Here is a 20,322-nt window from a genome sequence, read left to right on the forward strand (position 1 = left end):
ATATGTGACAGAGCACAGTCCAAAAGAAGAACTCCACCGTGCCCCTCCTCCCATTTCAAGCAATGGCTCTTATCTTTTGATAACATCTGATATCCTGTGATTGACTAATGCAGGTCTCTTGTGTCTGTAAGTACTTGGAATAAAATTGTTTATTTGAACAAGGCTGTTACATGAACAAAAGCAGCTTTCTCATGATCCCACTATTCACAATACCAGTATCAGTCGGATGTTACATTGATAAACAAAAGATAGTCGTACTGCCATGAATTGACAAATACCATTTTGGTATTCATTAATTTCTTCAGTGATAATTATATCCAGGCTACATTGGTTTACATTGGTCTTATTGTAGCACATACTCAGGAATTTCAATTTGTACAATTTGATTCCTTTCTGTTGCTAGATTTAGTGCCATTTTCTGCACACATCTGCCTTTTTTAAAAGGTTAATTCATATACTGTAATCAAATTAACTGGGCAAAATGGTGCACTGTAGGGCAACAATTTGTGAACCAAGGCACCACAAATGAGCTTACAGAATGCATCCAGAATCCATAATTTCCATGGAATTAAAATTTAGCAAATTTTATAAAACATTTTATGGCATAATACAAAGTGTTATAAAATATTTCCTGTCATCAACTCCTAATGTTTGACTGTGCTATATAGTTCAACATGGATTATTCTCAAGGCAGAAATCTCTGAAAGTATCCCAACTTTTCCAGTTAAGGCAGTATGTTAGAAACTCTGCCATTGTTGAAAGCATTGAGGAATCTGGAAAGGAAACTTCCCTGAAACAATGAGCCAATGGGCCACGGGTTGCTTAGTTGTTACCTAAAATGTTGAATGAAGTGTAACTAGTAAAAAGCACTGCGGCTTTAACAAAGTGCTTGGTCTTTTAAATAGAATACATCATCTTCCTAAACAAGTTAAAAAACATTTTCTGCCAACCTTAATCTAGAACAAAATTTGGTGATCTTCACATCTCTACCATTATATCTGATTTGTTTTCTTTTATCACTATGAATGCGCACACATTTAAAATATCTGATTAAACAATGGGAGGAGAAAAAATATAAATTTACCTAACGTTATATAATACAAGCACGCTATTTCAAAGAATAATATATGTGTGTTGATGTATGTGTACATGCTCTTCTATCAATTATGTCTTTAATATTCCTTTCTTTTAAAAATTCTGTGTCCATTGGTTGCTATTTCCTGTTAAATGGCAGGAAGAACTCCCAGTCCTATGTATGTGCGTGTGTAACAAAACAAAATCAAATAAAAGGGAGGATAAAAATACAGTATTACTCCAATTATTATTACCACCACCACTGCTATGTTTCTTAAAAGCTTGCTTCAATGTCTAGTCCAATCTTTAAAAATCATGAATAGCTACAAGATCAGCAAAATATGCTTTCCACTTACATTTAATGCTTGACCATTTCTTCCAACTGGGAAACCAATTCCCTCCTCATTTTCTATTGCACCAAAGACCTATGCAAAGGAAATGTATACAAATCTGAACATATAGATTCACACTTACTAGCAGGTAGCATTTAAATGTTAAACATTTCAATCAAAAATAATGTGAATACAATTTGAGTTAGCATGCCTGATTTCATATTCCACACATACAGTGGAACAATAATATAAATATGTATAAATATGTAATATAAATATCAACTATTTGGTATAGTGAGATGGTATTATCTTTATCTATTTCTTCTCTTCTCTATAGACTTTTCCCAAGAAAAGCTCCTGCAGAGGACTGGATATCCTTTCTCTGGGGGGAAGAAGGCTGTGTTCTGTAGCACCTTCGGGCATAATGCAAATTTTAATTACTCCTGAAATAGTATTGCCTGATGATTGTCAAGGTTAATACTTTAATTACTTATGTATTTAACCTTATTACTGATTTAATAAAGTATAGACTGAATCAGTTTTTGGTTACTGCATCATAAAATATTTGGTAGGTAAGTAAGTAAAAAAACAAGCAAGCAGTACTAATTAACCTTAAGGCATTTAATAGTTTTTAGAAAGCAGACTTTTTTAGTCATTCAAACCCCAAAACTCATATTTCATTTCATGTAAGTAATTTCCAATTGTATTCTAAATTACAACAAATCAAATCAGATCAAATCAAATCGAATTAAAAGTTCTAATCCAAATCATAAAAAAAAACAAACCACTAACATACATCCTTAATAAACAATACATGGCCAAATTTGAAAGCTTTGTTCAAATTCCCATACCGTGAATATGTGGGTAAGATAAATGCTTATATTTTCTAGCAACGTTCTATTTGGCTTCTGTCGGGCAGTCTTCTTTGCGGCAATGTAGGAATTACACTGACTGACCAATGATCGCAGCTCTTCCAAGACTGTACGCGTATCAATGTTATCACACAATGCTTCATGGACAGCTTCTTTCTTATCATAAAAACTAGGCAAGAAAAGAAATTAAGACAAAAATCTTTACATCACCCTTAAACCATTTGAATAGAAAGATTTTGGTACTAATTGAAGAAACTGGAAGCTTAGTCTAACATAATTTCTCTCAATTGGATGAATATATATTAAATTGGCAAATATTAAATGTTACACACTATGTTAAAAAAAAAAGCTAATTCCCTTTGTACATCAGTGGGATCTGATCAAGAAAGAGATCCTGTGATGGATAAATCAATAAAATCGACTTAGTCTGAAGCAACTGTGAAAAAGGTAAATTCCATGTAAAGGATCATTAGAAAAGGGAGATAAGTAAAGCTGACAATACTATTATGGCTTATTAAAGTGTATTTTATAATCATTTTTACAATATTGTGACTGACTGTATTGATTGCAAAAATCTCAAAAGGGACACTATAAAACTGGAGAATGCAGAAAGGAGAAACTAGTATCAAGAAGCTAAGCAGCTCCCCTATATGGAAATGTTAAAATATTTGAGCCTATTTACTTTAGAAAAAAATGTGATGATGTGAAATGGAGGCATGTAGAATTATGTATGGGTGGAGATAATTTACAGAAAGGAAATTATTTTATTTTCTCATACCTAGTACATAGAATAATCCAAATTAAAGAAATGGAAGATTCACTGAACAAACACAAAAACATTTCTTCAAATACATATCTTAAGTGTGGGATTAGCTTCCTTATATTATGCTGATTATTATCAACCTGGATTACGTGAAAGAATAATGAATTATATAATATTTGTATTCTGCCTTTTGGATCAAAGACAGCATTCAGTACTACTTGTATGAAATAGCATGGAGGAAGTTATTACACCCATGCCCTTCTGAAACATGAGATCCTCATAGATATCTAATTGGCTACCGAAAAAACTGGACTAGACAGGCCTTTATCTTCTCCAGCAATACTTTGTGGTTCTCAGTATTTGCTTGTTAGGGTCAAAGATAGTCAGTCTGGTGCAGTGTTTAAGGCATCAGGTTAGAAACCAGGAGACACAAAGGAGCTAGTGATCTTGGGCCACTCACTCTCAGCCTTAGGAAGGAGGCAATGGCAAGCCATTTCCATAAAATCTTGCCAAAAAACTGCAGGGAGTGGTCGCCAAGAGTCAATACTGACTTTAAGGTATTTTTTTTTAAAGGAGGAGGAGGGGATGAGAGAGAGAGAGAGAGAGAAAGAATCCAGAGAGCTAACATTGAGAACCCTATCACACATACCCAACTATGTTTAGAACTTAGATACATTAGGTTAGGCAAATCATTTCAGTTGTTCTGCAGCAAGTTTGAAAGATTCAGACTGAAGTACAACATTTCTATAAGATACTGAGTGAGCCAAAGTGATATAACGCAGTTGTGAACAAATTTCCTGGCTTGGAGGTTCCATGGGGCATGGCCAGTGATATTGGAACCATACCTTATAATACTAACTTTTATTTGTGATATATAGTTTTATCAGAATGTTACTTTTAGAATTTTGATACTCTACTGCAGTGATGGCTAACCTTTTTGCCATTGCGTGCCAGGAGAAGGGGGCGGGGGAGGGTCGCGTGCGCACATGCCCACGCGCAACCCCCCCCCTGCTCCTGGCACATGATGGCCTGGTAGGCTTGTTTTTCTTTCTTACCTGGTTCCAGATCCTCTCTATTTATCTGGGAAGGGCGAAAACAGCCTTTCTCACTCTCTCGGAGGCCCTCCAAAGGCCTGAAATGGTCCATTTCCCAATTCCCGGTGGAACAGGAAGTGACATTTTTTGCTGTCCCCAGCCTCCAGAGCCTCTCTAGGAGTCTCTAGGAGCCTCTCTAGGAGTCTCTGGAGGCTGGGGACAGCAAAAAATGTCACTTCCTGTCCCACCGGGAGTCGGGAAATGGGCCCTTTCAGCCTCCTAGGGCCTCCAAGGGAGTGGGAAAGGCTGTTTTCGCCCTTCCCAGATATACAGAGAGAATCTGGAGCCAGATAAGAAAGAAAAACAGGCCTCCCCCTCACCAGGCCCTCCAGAGGCAGGAAATAGCCTGTTTCCCTACTTCTGGTGGGCCTAGAAGGCCTGAAAATCAGCTGGCCGGCATGCGCATGCGCCCCAGAGCTGAGCTGGTGTGCCCACTAATATGGCTCCGCATGCCACCTGTGGCACGCGTGCCGTAGGTTCGCCATCACGGCTCTATTGTAAAAACCAAAACATGACTGAAGATTTGTGCAAAATAACACTTTTACTTTATTTAGATCTCCTCCTCCTGTGTTTACGTGAAAGGATATAAACCTTTTAGCAGCATCTAGAAATATCAGCCCATACCCTTGTAATTAAAATACTGAGTTTGTATCTACCTCGGTTTCTGCAAGGAATTATTTGGGGGAAGGGAGGCACAAACAGATTTATGAAGAATTCTAAGGTATAAATTAGGGGTAGAACAGGGAAATTACAATGAGGGCCCAGAATGGAAAAAAAGAAAAAGAAAAAAGCCTATTAAAAATAAAGCACTGAGATGACATATTACAACAGCGCGTGTAACTGTCCTACCTAACGAATGGCTACAGAAGGTCCTTGTTTAACAACCACCGGTTCAGCAACTGTTCAAACTTATGATGGTGCTGACTGAATCATAGTTATGACCAATCCTTGAATTTCAGCTGTTGCAGTGTCCTTCTTCCCCCACTGGTTCACAATCTGGGCGCTGATTATGATGTTGCAGTGATTCATGGTCACATGATTGCAATTTCTGATGTTCCCTGCTGGCTTTCCAAAAGCCAAGTCAATGGAGAAAAATATAGGAAGTTGGAAGTCGCAATCATACGAGATCCTCACTTAACGACCTGAATGGTCCTTGCTTAAAGACAACAACCAAGACTGCTGGAACTACCAATGCTATGTAGCATAGTCACATGACACTGCTCTTTATGACTGTTGTTTAGCCGTGGCAAGTCCACTCTGAATTGCTTTCATAACCTACGAATTACCTATATAGCATTCTTGACTCATAAGCCAAATGACAAAAACTTCTGAAAGGCAGCCATACTACACAACATTATCTAACACTAACCCATTATTTGTTCTGGCATGCTAGAATATTGTCTGAATTGTACATTTGAGATTGATCTTAAGTCTGGTAGATAAAAGCAAGCTGGCTTTAAATACTAGGTTTTGAAACTGGCTAGTCACCATTGGCTATATAAATTAGATCAAGGGTCCCTAACCCCTGATCCATGGACTGGCACCAGTCCGTGGCATGCCAGATACCGGACCACCAAACACGCAAATCCCCATCCATGAGATTCAGGCAGCATGCAAAACCACGCCCCCTCCGGTCTGGGGAAAAACTTCTCTACATAACCGGTCCTTGGTGCCCCAAAAGTTGGGGGCCTCTGGATTAGATTAGTCGCAGTTTTCCAGGTTTGAATGATACATCAGTTGGGTTAATCAAAAACAGGAGAAGCCTTCCGTCTTATCAGAGCATGGAAAAAGAAGGAAGAAGTTTACAAATCTGGAGAGCAAGACTATGATTGTTCCTATCATGGTAAACCAGGATTATTACATCCCAACACAATGAGGGGTTTCTGAACAAAAATGTTTCCATCTTGCAATGTACAATTCTACTTCAGATAGTTTATCTGATAAAGAATGAATGCCTCTTATGAATGCGTGCATCCAACTCTGGAGGCCAAACAAGTTTAATATCTTTATGACCAATATAAACAAAAATGCAATCTGGAAGCCAGCCAAGAGTGGAACAGAGTTCCAGGAATCCAAGGTGAGGCTTCAATGTACTTTGCTCTTCAGGGGGCTAAAATAACTATAAATTGTTATATAAAACTGTTTCACCTGCATAGTGAAAACTGCTGTCAAAATCAGTTTGGGGACTTTGCGGCATCTGAATTACTTTTAGCATTGGTTTTGTGCCTCTAGCAAACTATGGCAAATGGCCAATGGTTGTAATTTTCACCATGCTTGTGTGGGAGAAAGACACTGCTCTTGCTTTTGCAACAAACCCTAAAACAACTAATCATCGCCAAAGAATTCATTCTGAAAGAAGGGGAAAAGGAAGTCTGCTGTAGGTCCCTGAGTGCTGAGAGTACCCAGATGATAGCAAGGCTAATTTCTGCCCAGCTGAAAGAAAAGTGAGGCATGTGAATGAGTGGATCTTCTACCTGATTTTGGATGCTGCTGGTCTAGGACAAGGCCTCAAACTCAAATTGATACGAAGGCTGCACAAAGGCCTAGTTTGCTCACCTGAGGCTCGTCATACTGAAATCTTATAGGTTTATCCACCCACCTAGCTGTTAGCATTTTTGATTAACCTGAATAATATTTGGTTTTGTGACTTGATTGGTACGTACTATTTTAAGATCATGACTGGAATGACATAATTTAGGAAACAAATTAGCATAGGTCAAATGTTGCTTTTTCTCCCCGTTCTTTTCTCCCTCCTTGCTTAGAGAGATATTTGTGCGGTGGCGCAATGGTGAGAATGCAGTACTGCAGGCTACGTCTGCTGCCTGACAGCTGCCTGTAGTTCGGTATTTTGATTCTCACCGGCCCAAGGTTGACTCGGCTTTCCATCCTTCCGAGGTGGGTAAAATGAGGACCCAGATTATTGGGGGCAATATGCTGACTCTGTAAACCGCTTAGAGAAGGCTGTAAAGCACTGTGATCTTGCTTGCTTGCTTGTTTCTCCTATTCCTTGCCTGGCAGAGAGACCCCCATGGCAGAGTAGCCTCTCTATGCCTTTCCCTCTCCATGCCTTTCCCTGGCCAGCCTTCGCTGTCCAGACAACTTGACACTATCTTAGAAGCAGTTTCAGCCCAGAGCATCAGGGTGGGCAACGGTTCCCAGAGTGGCCCTGAAGGTATGAAAGGGCTCTGGGGCATCAAGTGCACAATCCAGCCAATCAGGCTCTGCTCGTGCTAAGAGTCAGCCAAGATAAACTACCACGCTGCCATGCCACTCTTCTCTCTGTAATGCTTCCTGTGGCTCAGCTTGTGCATCTGTGCAGCATTCAGCTACCGGACCTTGGTGGACCGTGATGATCTCAGCAACCACAAAGTGTTGAAAACTGCAGTCTCAAGAAAATGATCTGGATGATTGTGGCCAGTTGGCTGCATGTGTGAGATCCCTGATCTAGGCTTTTCTCCCACTTCTTTGGATGGCCTTCTCTTGTTTCTTTTAATTTTTTATCAAATCAAGGAAAGAATGGGCCAGAAGATGAAAAACAATGTTTAAATCTAAAGGTCATAACCAGTTTACTTTATCAGGAAAAACCAGCTCTCTTGAAAAGCGTATGAAAGGGGCATTGGTTCTTTTTCCTACTTATGAATTTTACGGTAGCATTTGTTTGACATTCTAGGCAATAATAAGTAATTAAATGGTAGCACACTTAACCAAAAGAACTGACTGGGAAATGCACTAACATAGACTGGCATGTAGGAATCTATGCCAAGCACTAAACAGAAGATGAAATCAGTTAAGAAGGTATGTGCAAGGACCTGGGATTGGTGCTATGAATGCCCTGGTTTGGTATGTGAATTAACAAGTAATTGAATTTCAAGGAGGAAGTCTTTAAGGAATGCACCCTGTCTGCTCTAAATGGAAATGCCAGTTTGAAAAACAGACATTGACACAGATATACAGAGGTCTATTCATAAAGAGAGAAAGAAAAATGGTTAGCTCACCTTTTATTCAGTTCAATTTCCTGGTTTTCCCATTTTTCATACTGGCTTGTCACATCAGCAGGAGCTCGAAGGATATCCTTTACATTTAAAAAGAACTCCTAAAAAGGGAAAGGAAAGAGCCTCCAATTTGTTACAAAGTATACTGTTCAGATATTTATTTCCATACTCATTTTTGGTTTAAAACAGGACTAACCCAGCAAGAAAAGCAAAATTTCATCGCCTGCTATCAAGCTCTCTCTCTCTCTCTCTCTCTCTCTCTCTCTCTCTCTCTCTCTCTCTCTCTCTCTCTCTCTCTCTCTGTGTGTGTGTGTGTGTGTGTGTGTGTCCTTAAAAATGTTTTTGCAGAACATGGTGGAACATACCCTACCAAAGAGGGAGATGATTTGAAAGTTTTACTTCTTTCCCTACCTTCATCATGCTTTGTATATTGATTTAAATTGTTTATTGGCATGCTAACAATGAACTAAGAAAACAGGCCTTTGCAAGTTTTTTATTTCTAATTAGCCTTTTAAGGAAACCCCTCTCCACTATAATACAGATCAATCTTGGAGGATATTGTCACTTGAATTAACCCAGAAAGTTAAGTGGCAACCATCAAGTTTTCAATCTATGCCAGGGCAAAGGAAGTTGGTAGGATTCTCCTTGGTTTCTTCCAATAATTAATCAGTCCTAGTTGCTTACAACGTATTGCTGTCATTACCTGTCATTCACGACACTGGCATGAGGGTGAGGTTAGGCAAGTGGTGACATGTAATGTCATTTTTTTTCATAATCATTGCAAGTAGTACAGGTAGTCCTTGGTTAACAATAGTAATTGGGTCCAGAATTTCCATTGCTAAGCAATGTGGTTGCAAAGCACAACATCATGCAACCGTGCCACTTAGCAGTGGCAATCCCAGCACTTCTGATTGCTTTCATTCAGTGCAATGTCAAGTGGTCGCTATGTGAAATTTCCTGTCAGCTTCCCCATTGACTTTACTTGTCAGAAGACGCTAGTGAAGGTCGCAAATGTGATTATGTGACTAGAGGACAGTGCAAGTTGTGATTGTAAACCAGTTGCCCGACACCCAGAGGACAATCACATGACTGTAGGGATATTCCATTGGCTGCAACTACAAGGACTTGTCATAAGTCCCCCTTGTTCAGCACCATCATAGTTGTTGTTTTTATTATTATTATTATTATTATTATTATTATTATTATTATTATTATTATTATTATTAATTGAATTTATATCCCGCCCTTCTCCCCGAAGGGACTCGGGGCATTGAACAGCCGAAAATTAAAATAACATACAATATAAAAGTTAAGATAACTAAAAATAAATTAAATTAATCGGCCTCCCAATTTAAAACCCCAAGCTATACAATTAAAAAACTAACCCATAAAACCTATTCAGGCCAGGCCAGCTTGCTGAAATAAAAACGTTTTCAGAGCCTTACGGAAAGTGCGGAGATCTGGGATCAGCCGTATTCCGGGAGGTAGCTCATTTGAGTTTGAATGGTCACTGAACAAATGGTTGTTACGTAAGGATTACCTATAGATGCTTATGCTACCTTGTGAACTGGGCCCACTCCATTTGTGATTTACGAGCCTGTATAACATCCTCTGAAATTCTGACCCCCAACCTCACTACTCCCTTTTTGTTGTTTTTGACAGACAACAAAACTATTGAACCCATGAATGACTACCACATATGAATAGTGGCCTGATTTTGGTTTGGTGGATCAGGGCGTGTAGGCCTACCTCATGATTTTGTGCCACAATCTTGCATATGAAGAAAGGAACAAAAGAACACCTGGAATTTTTCAGGAGTATGTTCCAACATCTGCACAACAGAACAATGAGAAAAAAGGAAAATAACTTACATTTATGAATTTCTCATATTGGATAGCGGACTCCATGGTGTTCTTTGAATAGTCTAGAGTATCCTTCCACGAATGCATCAGAAAAATCAGCCTTAATTGCCGTGCTGTTGAGAGTTTTAAAGAAACAAATGAAAAAATGCTGCACAGCAGGGAACCATAGCTGACAGAGGCCATTTAGGCTATCCATACATAGCTACTTAAAAAACAACAACCCCAAAATACTAATTACAGAATAAAAGAAATAATCTTAAATGCCAATTAGACCGTTTTTAGCCAAAGACAATGGAGATAAGCTCAGCAAGGGTTAGCGCCATTGTACCCACCAAAAATGAAATGTTTTTCAATTAATAGATCTTACCTGTATACTGTTTCAATGCATCTTTTATTGTAATAAAGTTTTTCAAAGATTTGGACATTTTACAGCCAGCAATTGTCAAATGCCCAGTGTGTAGAAAATAGCGCACCCAGTGATCATTGTCGAAGTATGCCTACAAAATCAATGAGACCAAAGAAGTATATTATAATATGAACCCTCATTAGATTGCAGCAACATTAAAAAAAGAGCGATCTACATTGTAAGAATAAAAAATAAAGATATCTATAATAAGATAGGAAGCAATAAAAGAATATTTTAATGATAACTAATGAGGATTAGTTAATAACATTTATTTAGGAAAATTATGAATGCCCATCTTATATACCATGATTCTATGTAGCTAATAATAATCGAAACATAAGAAACATAAAAAAAAAATCAGCCAGCACTTAGCAACCATTCAGAGTTACAACTGATCCAAAAAGTGGAATTTATGACCCAGATTCAAACTTCTGACGGTTGGGCCCTCTCTACTGTCACATGATGAACTTTGGGCCTTTGGAAATAGAGCAGCATTTAAGGCCATTTGCAGTAACTTGTGGCCACATGATCATGTTTTATGATGGTTTTGCTGAAAACTGAGAGTTACTCCCATGTTCAGAAAAATTGTGTCCATAGCAATAGGGTTGGTGACATGACTGACTCATTTTATAACCATTGTGGTATACAAGTGTTCTTTATACATATAATTGTACTAGGGAAAAACTATTTTTGTTCCCATCTTGGTCAGGCCCAGCTTTTTTTTTTTACAGAGATATACAGGATATAGGGAGGGAGTGGCTCAGTGGCTAAGACGCTGAGCTTGTCAATCGAAAGGTCGGCAATTCAGCGGTTCGAATCCCTAGTGCCATGTAATGGAGTGAGCTCCTGTTATTTGTCCCAGCTTCTGCCAACCTAGCAGTTCGAAAGCACGTAAAAAATGCAAGTAGAAAAGTAGGGATCACCTTTGGTGGGAAGGTAACAGCGTTCTGTGCGCCTTTGGCATTTAACCATGCTGGCCACATGACCATGGAGACGTCTTGGGACAATGCTGGCTCTTCAGCTTTGAAACGGAGATGAGTACCGCCCCCTAGAGTCGGGGTGAGGGGAACCTTTACCTTTACAGGATTTGGGGGGGGGGGAAGAAAGGTTGAGAACTACTGGTTTAGTGCCTCACACCACTTACCTCAGATTGTGCCAACTCATTGTCATGGTGGGGGAAACGAAGATCAAAACCTCCTCCGTGAATGTCCATAGAGTCTCCTAAAATGGATCCAGCCATTGCAGAACATTCAATATGCCATCCTGGACGTCCCTATTAATACAGGGTGGTAACTAATTAACCCTCACCACCTTGATGATTTAATACTAAAGGCTAACATGCACTATATTCATTAAATGATTTAGCTCAGTCAGTGAATTCTGGAGAAGTACAGAATGACGATGGGCTCATAACTTGTTTAAGGTGATATCTTTCAAACTGCAGGATATATTTGCCTTTTGTTTAGGAATTAAAGACATTAGCAGAGAAATATCTCTAAAGCAGGGGTGAAATGCTACCGGTTCGCACCGGTTTGGGAGAACCGGTAGTGGTGGCAGCGCGTGGTTCAGAGAATCGGTAGTGGCAGCAGCGTGAGGCTCCGCCCACCCACCCGGACGTCATTCTTCCTGGTTTTAACCTGTTTTTGACCCTCTGCACATGCGCAGGCTTTGCACAGAGAATCCAAAATTGCACATGACGCATGCGCACGCATTTCCGAACCGGTAGGGAAGGTAAGTAGATTTCACCCCTGCTCTAAAGCCTCCAATCAGCTGGTGGCTTAGAAAAAGATTAGGATGAACGGAATATATACTTGCAACCTAAAACTGCAAAAACTGAAGAAGTCTGCTAAGATAGCTGTAAAGCCAAAAATAACAAGATTCAAGGTTCAGGTTATAACCAGTTCAGATGGGAATGCTGTTTAAAAAAAGTAAGCAAATAAACCTCATCTATAAAATTATTGGGTCACAGAGGCTAAATATTCCAAATTGTATCTTTCTAGGGTCATTATTTCACAGCAATACTAGATAATTTTAATCTGAGAACCTGATTTGTGCTGATTAGGTAAACATCGCAGCTGAAAAACCAAAAGGTTGTTTAAATGCTTTATGAACTAGCACCTTATACAGCTGTACAGGTAGTCCTTGACTTACAAAAGTTAATTTAGTGACCATTCGAAGTTACATCATCACTGGAAAAAAGTTACTTAAGACCGTTTTTCACATTTACAACCGTTGCAGCATCCCCATGTTAAGGTGATCAAAATTGAGATACTTGGCAACTGGTTCATATTTATAAAGTTGCAGTGTCCTAGAGTCATGAGATCACCTTTCGTGACCTTCTGACAAGCAAAGCCAATGGGGGAAGCCAGATTCACTTAACAAGGTTTTGGTTACCATCTTTAGAGCGCTCCATGGCTTAGGACCTGGCTACTTACGGGACCGCCTACTACCACAAACAGCCTCCCACCGGCCGGTACGCTCCCATAGAGAGGGGCTCCTCCAGGTGCTGTCAGCCAAACAATGTCGACTGGCGGCCCCTAGGGGGAGGGCCTTCTCTGTGGGGGCACCTACTATCTGGAACGAGCTCCCCCCGGAGATACGGAGGATCCTGGATCTGCGCACTTTCTGCCGTGCTTTGAAGACACTCCTATTCCAGCAGGCTGGCCTGGCCTAATTTTCTCCCCTTCTTTTAAATTTTTAAATTGAAATTTTAATTTCGTTTTAAATTATTGGGAGTTTTAAATTGTCTCGGGCAAAAATTATTTAATTGGGTTTTAATCATGTTTTAACTTTTATATTTATGTCTTTTATTTTGTGCCTGTTCACCGCCCTGAGTCCTTCGGGAATAGGGCGGTATACAAATTTAATAATATATATATATAAAAAAAAACAACTATGTTACTAATTTAACAGCTGCAGTGATTCACTTAACAACTGTGGCAAGAAGTCATAAAATGAGGCAAAATTCACTTAACAAATATCTCACTTAGCAACATCAATTTTGGGCTCAATTGTGGTCATAAGTTGAGGACTACCTGTGTTTCCTGAATTTATAAAATTAATAATGGGTGTAATTGTTAGGCACTGTTATTTATTACAAATTTATTTAGTGGTACCTCGATATTCATTGTTAGTTGGTTCTGAGAGGAGTGATAAGTACCCAAAACGATGAGTACCAAACAAATTTTTCCCATAAATAAGAAGATACTGAGTCACAAGGCAGCTGATACTGACAAATTCTAGCTTGTGCATTGAGTATCAAACAAAATGATGAGTACCAGGACAAACTTTTTGTGTCAAAATGCATTGAGTACCAAATTCAATGAGTTTCAAAGCAGTTGAGTACCAAGATACCACTATATAAGGATTAAAATGCATATGCGTAATATTTTATTTGGCCACCTAATGAGAAGGAAGGACTCACTGGAGAAGAATCTAATGCTGGGAAAGATTGAGGGCAAAAGAAGAGGATGACAGAGAACGAGGTGGCTGGATGGAGTCACTGAAGCAGTAGGCGTGAGCCTAAATGAACTCCGGGGGATGGTAGAGGACAGAAGGCCTGGAGGAATATTGTCCATGGGGTCACGATTGATCGGACATGACTTCACAACTAACAACAATATTTTATTTATTTATTTATTAAATTTAAATGCCATCCATCTCACTGTCTCAAGTGGGTGGCATAGGCAATAATAGTGCTCTAAATCCAAGGATTTTGCTGTATACTGGTAAGTGAAAATCATGTACAAGGAGGGGCACACAGTAAATTTCCCTGCTTTGCCTGGTTACAGAAATTGCATTGTAGAAATATTAAAAAAAAAAAAAAGCTTTCTCCTCTCCCAAGGGAGTAGCTGTGCCTCCTGATCACACAAATAATTGCTCAATCTCAGCTATCCTTACTTTGCCCCAAGGAGAATCCCATGAAGGCTCTCCTGGCTTGGAGGACTTCCACAAAGCAAAATCATTTGGCGATCGCTTTTCATTTAAACGATCCACAGAGATACTCAGGTCACCTAGGAGAAGCAGAAGAAGGAATGGTAAGAATCAGTAACTTTATCATTGTCTCCAAATATTCTCTGGAAACGTATTTAATGAAGTTAAATTACCTTCGCCCTCCTGTAATGCTTTTTGATCTCCTACAGCTTCAGGGACCAATTTTGCATAGGTGTGTTTCTCAGATGCATCGAATTTTAGTGTATCAAAATAAACAGATCCATTGGATACATAACTAGAAGGCAAAACGATAGTTTCAGTAAACAGGAATGTTGATCCTGTTTAATGTAAACAACATTCTTCAGCACTTTTGCATGGCTGATTTTAATATAGAATTCAAGAAAGTTGGCTATGCTGGGGGTTGATGTTTGAAATTGTAGCTCAGCTCATCTGGAAGTCCCAAAGGTGCTTTTCAAAATGCAACTGGACTTTCTTGGTTTTTATTTTTCCTTGAAAAACATTTTGCTTTTCATCCAAGAAGAATCAGAGTACAAATGGGTGTAGACTCAGGCCTTTCAGCAGTCTCAAGAAGGTTCCACACCCATTTGCACTCTGATTCAGGTGACCCTGAGAGTACAGATAAACGACTCTCAGAGAACTAAACACCGACCTTCAGAGTACTAACTACCAGATGACTGCAAAGAATATAAATACTTCCATTCCTCACTATTCAGTCAGAACTGAAGCAGCTTCTTGAAGGAGAAGCAAAATGTTTTTCAAGGAAAAGAACCATGAAAATCCAGTTGCCTTTTGAAAAGCACTTGTGGGACAATCATGACCTGGATGATTGAGAATCTCTGTAGACAACTCATCTGAAAACATCAAGCTGGGAAAACCGGATAAAATTAATTCATGAGCACTTGATAAAATAGCTGGGAAAAAAATCTTTATTGTAATTCTTTGTTATATAATGTAGAGAAATGTTAGCCTATCTTAGATAAAAAGGACATTGGAAATATTCCGTTATAGGGAACCCAGTGAATTACTTATCAGATACTCAAACTATTACTCTCAGCACTTTCGTTATATTACAGAGATGAGTATAAAATGTCACGTTATACTCACCCATATCCATTATCTACAATCTTCTGAACAAAGTCTACAATTTCTGGTACATATTCACTTACACGAGTTAAAACATCTGGAGGTAATACCTGGGGGGGGAAAACCAAACTTTTTCTCTTTCCAAAATCTCAAAATATATTCTGCTTTACAATTAAAATGATATAGTAGCATAATAATAAAACTTGGTAGGAAAATCTTAATTAAACCCAATTTAAAAACAGATAGGAACTGATCTCAACAGACCTACTGTTCTTGGGCTATTATTCTGCTTAGTGAAATCAAGAAATATCTAACTGCCAAAAGCTAAACCTGAAAAATATCCTTCAAACTAAAATAGAAACTAACATTGCTCCAACTGTTGATGAAACACAAATGATTCTTGATGTGAATCTAATTATAATTTTGATTTTCTAGATGGGAACAAATGGAACATAGTACTACAAACAAACTTTTTGAGGATTTTGCCTGAAGATCTCAGTTTATCATTTTAATATTTGAAATTGTTTCTAAATTGAAGCTTTTAACATATACATATATGTATATGACACATTTTCTTTCTAGTCTTGAAAAGAAGAGGAAATTTGGGACTTCCTGTTTGCTGCTGGCCGCCGCCAGACGTTCCTTTGGGATCGTCAGCTTCCATAGCCTGTCAGAGCCGCCTTCACAACGGAACGGCGGCTCGAAAAAACTCCGTTCCCATGAGGAAACGGAGATAGAGCCGGCAGGGGTGGGTAGAACTCTCTGCAGAATCCCAAAAGTTTTTCTTTTACTTTTGGGATGGAGCGGATGAGATGCCCCATATCCCCAGCCGCTGCTCCGGGCTTTGGGAGACCTCTGCTAATGCAGAGCTAGGCGTCAAAAGCAAGCCTGCGAATTTGACAGATTACTCAAAGAAAATGTGAGCTGGACCTGTAATACTGAAGCGCAAGTATTTTACTTATCTTTTAAAAATTACTTAAGAGAATAGAGGAAGAGAAAGAGGAAAAAAGGTTTTTTTTAAAATGGCGTCTGCCGCGGCTGGAGAAGAGTTTGAGAGGGAAAGTTCTTCCGTTTTTTATTATTACAATGTAGCGGAATAAATACCACTGGCTACATTTGTAGACAAAACTCCGCTCCTGTTTTTGTTTTTCTCTTTTTCCCCTGGAGGCCTGATTGTTGCTGGCTGGAAGTCTTTTGTCTTGTTTTTTTTTTTCTTCTAACAAAGCCTGCTTAGGCGGAAACATGGCACTGAGGCTTGTGAAGTCAGACAAAAAAATAGGTGGGGGGGATTCCCCCACTAAGAATTTAAAGGAACAAGTTTTAACTCTTCAGTCCCAGAAACCTGATTTTAATATAATAGAATTTCTCTTAGAGGAGATTGAAAGAAGGGATGAGATTGTGAATCAGCAACTTGAAAAATTTAAGCAGGAAACTAAGGAATTGGTGAAATCCAAGTTTGACTTTTTGCAGCAAAAAATTTTAAAAATGTCAGAATTCATGATTCGGTTGGAAATAAATGCTAATTTACTAGAGTCAAAAATGGATGAAATTCAAGACAAATTGGACAATAGAATTCAAAAAATTGAAAATGATTTGTTAAATATTCAGGATTATAGTTCAGAAGAAAAATTTAAAATGGATGCTGATCAAAAGTCTGGTAATGTAGAAACTCTGCAACAGAGGATTGAAAAAGAGGTTCTAAAGATACAATATAATTTTACAGAATATGCAATAAGACTTAGAGGTTTGCAGGAAAATAACAGAGATGACTTAAGGAAAATATCTTCTGAATTTCTAGCTGGGATTTTAAAGATTCAACCTGAGGAAGTGTTTTGTAGGATTGACAGAGCTTATCGAATAAACTCCTGGACTGCCAAGCAAAGGCAATTGCCTAGAGATGTGGTAATCTATTTTTCAGATAAAGAAATTAGGAATAAAATTGTGCAAAATTCCTTCAATTCTAATTTGCAATTGTATGGAAGAAAGATTTGGATTTACAAGGAACTCCCACCTAAGATATTAATGGAAAGGAAGAAATTTGGCTTTCTGGTGTCTGAGTTAAAAAGGAGAAATATTCAATTCCGGTGGGACGTCCCAGTTGGTATTATATTGAGATATCAAGGAGAAAGATACCAGTTAAATACTGTTGAAAGAGCGGAAGAATTTTATCAAAATAGGTTGAAAATGAATTTAACGTCTTCAGATATAATACAGGATAAGCAGAAGGAGCTGGAACTAAAGACAGAGACTGTACCAGATAAATTGCCTTTGGATTTATCGGATACCCCAGCTGGATTATCTACAAATTCGAGAGAAGTGCCATCTGATTTTAATGTGATGACTTATCAAGGCAAGGACAAGCATGGAAACCAATTAGAGGATATACAAGGGATAAAAAAGAAACGCGAGACACAAAAAATTAGGATGGAAGTCAAACCCACAAAAAGAAAACAAAAAAGAAATAGGTTGTGCAAAAATAGAAATTTCTAATCCAAGCAACAGTGAAGCCAGTGATTTTAAAATATGAATGATTATGTGAAAACATAGAGGAGGCGACACATTGGTCAATATCATCCTGAGGATAGTGGCAGATCTCTGCATTGCCGTAATTTTGGGACATGGAAAGAGCCTCAAATTGATGGTTTTGAATTATCTACTTTGAAACTTCTTTTTGTGTTGATAAATATATTATAATTATTTTGAATTATAAGGCAAGAGAATCACATTGGGACATGCAGAAGATCGGGTTGTTACCCAATACGATGATGGAAATTAATAATCCTGATGAAACCCACAATTATTATTATATGGAATATAATTATAATGTCACTCGGGTGGTTGTTTTTACTTTTATATATATAAGAAGATGTTTACTACTGATGGGGGCAGATATGATTGGAGACCTTGAATAAACTGTTGCATCAGCAAGCTATGTTACCCCATTATGGATGATGGTTCTAACAATCCAGTGGAAAGACTTCAAGAAGATATTATATGGACTATAAATTTAAAGTTATTGTCTTTTCTTTTTTTATTTAGATATAATGGAATATATATATATATATATTTTTAAGTAGTGTGGGCAGTGAATTAAAGATATCAAGAATTGTTGTGTATGGTAAATTTGTAAGACAGTGGGTGAATAAGCTAGCTACAGATTGATTAGTTTAAGAAAAGGGATTTTTAAGTGATACATTTAGGGGAGTGGAGGAAATGGATAGAGTGGAATAAATGTTAAATTAGATTTTATGGTGAGCCCGCTTTGAAATGTTATTAAAGTAGGACTTATCGTATAGTTTTAAAGTGGAAGGTGGTTTTGAATTGTTGCAATAATGTATAGATATAAAACACTATTATGCTAAATTAGAAGTTATTTTATAATAGTTATAGTATAATGTGTTTGTTTTTTGTTTTGTTTTTTTCTCTTCTTCTTTTCTGAGATGTATGGATAAAGGGGGATTTATAATACTTTTAGTAAGTAAAGGTCAGTATTTTGAGGAGGGAGCAAGTAATCTGTTATGAATTAGGGTTTTTTTTTTGTTACGAAGAAGTCACAGGGGGGGAAGGGTGGGGAGGGGGGGTTAGGGAGGGGGGGGGAGGGGGGGGAAAAAGGGGGAAAAAATTTGTATTTGAAAACTTTTTCAATAAAAAAAAAAAAAAAGAAAAGAAGAGGAAATTTGAAACAATAAAGCATGAGCAATACCATTCAGAAGTGTCCTTTTAAGTTTTGTTGAATAAGCACGTCTACTTACATTGAGAGCTGCCATATCTTTATGATGTTCTTCTTCCCAAAATTTGGGAAGTTTGGAAAATATAGAGTTGTCAGTCACTTGGCTACCCAACTTGGTGTCCAGCCACTCAGAAATTGTATCTTTTGCTTCTTGCAACAAAGTCTGAAAAATAAATTTTATTTAACACAAACTGTTCATCATGACGCACAATTTCCACAATTCTTACAAATTCCCCAGAGGCCCACGCTCAAATTCTCTTCAAGATTCATGGGAAAGACACTTCAGGGGAACCTTGCTTTGGAAAATGAATGAGTGACTGAGAATGTGTGTATGTGTGTATATGAATAATGTGTGTACGTGTGCTTTGTGTGTGGTAATGTATCAGAAGGCAATGACTGAAATGACTCTCAACCTGTTTCAAAAAAGTGTACCAACCTCAGCATATTTATTGATTTCTCCCTCAGAGAGCTTCTTCTGAAGGCCATTCTCTAGTGGCTCCAGAGCAGCTCTCACTGAATTTTGCATCCTTTCCAGCATCTGTTTCTTATCAGGATCAGAAGTTTCTTCCAACTTTGCTGAAAAAAGCTGAATAAAAAACATAGGTGGAAAACATAAACAAAACCAGGTGAATATTTCTATCGGAGCACAAATAATCATGAGCACGGGAAAAAAAGAGAGATTTAAAAGTAGCTATTAAAAGCCTCCTTACATTCTTTCTCTCTCTCCCACTCCCTGTTTGTTTGTGTGTATGTGCGTGAATGCAAACAAGGAACATGGATGTGTAAAGTGAAGAAGAGAAGGTCCTGCTCCCTTTCGGTTGTGATCTTTCGCACTGTTCTTGTGCAGCATTCAACCTCTCTCCTCCAAGAGGCCGTGACTATCTATCTCCCTAACCCTATCCATTAGTTATAGGGATAAAATGCTAAAAATAAAACTATTATGTAAGCAATCGTGCTTTAAGTAAGAAAGTCATTAGAATTTTAGAAGAAAGTGAAATTTCTCATTAACATCATATTATAGTAATAATCACAGCCAGGCTGGCCAATGCAGGAAAAAAAATATATATAAAAATTATTAATTGGGTCATCCCTACGTAAGGACGAAGTAAATGTTTTTTCCCAGTGAGACTGGTCTGTCAGGGTAACCTGGTCTACCCGAA

At 38.2% G+C, this 20,322-nt stretch overlaps 1 protein-coding gene across 2 annotated transcripts in view; it reads right to left on the reverse strand.

Annotated features, from left to right (window-relative positions):
* Nucleotides 1–20,322, reverse strand: part of CARS1 (cysteinyl-tRNA synthetase 1) — a 48,314-nt gene that overhangs the window by 7,916 nt on the left and 20,076 nt on the right. For both annotated transcript variants that reach the window (XM_070957426.1, XM_070957427.1), the window contains 11 exons: nucleotides 19,599–19,748; nucleotides 19,185–19,325; nucleotides 15,454–15,542; nucleotides 14,502–14,623; nucleotides 14,296–14,408; nucleotides 11,540–11,668; nucleotides 10,357–10,486; nucleotides 9,999–10,102; nucleotides 8,131–8,228; nucleotides 2,258–2,447; nucleotides 1,431–1,499 (listed from right to left, as the gene is read on the reverse strand). In XM_070957426.1, coding sequence (XP_070813527.1) covers nucleotides 1,431–1,499; nucleotides 2,258–2,447; nucleotides 8,131–8,228; nucleotides 9,999–10,102; nucleotides 10,357–10,486; nucleotides 11,540–11,668; nucleotides 14,296–14,408; nucleotides 14,502–14,623; nucleotides 15,454–15,542; nucleotides 19,185–19,325; nucleotides 19,599–19,748 — 1,335 coding nt within the window. The remainder of the gene's footprint in view (nucleotides 1–1,430; nucleotides 1,500–2,257; nucleotides 2,448–8,130; nucleotides 8,229–9,998; nucleotides 10,103–10,356; nucleotides 10,487–11,539; nucleotides 11,669–14,295; nucleotides 14,409–14,501; nucleotides 14,624–15,453; nucleotides 15,543–19,184; nucleotides 19,326–19,598; nucleotides 19,749–20,322) is intronic.

Source organism: Pituophis catenifer, unplaced genomic scaffold (genome assembly GCF_029215685.1).
Source record: "Pituophis catenifer annectens isolate HBS135680 unplaced genomic scaffold, rPitCat1.0.hap2 SCAF_1, whole genome shotgun sequence".
Lineage (NCBI taxonomy): Eukaryota > Metazoa > Chordata > Lepidosauria > Squamata > Colubridae > Pituophis > Pituophis catenifer.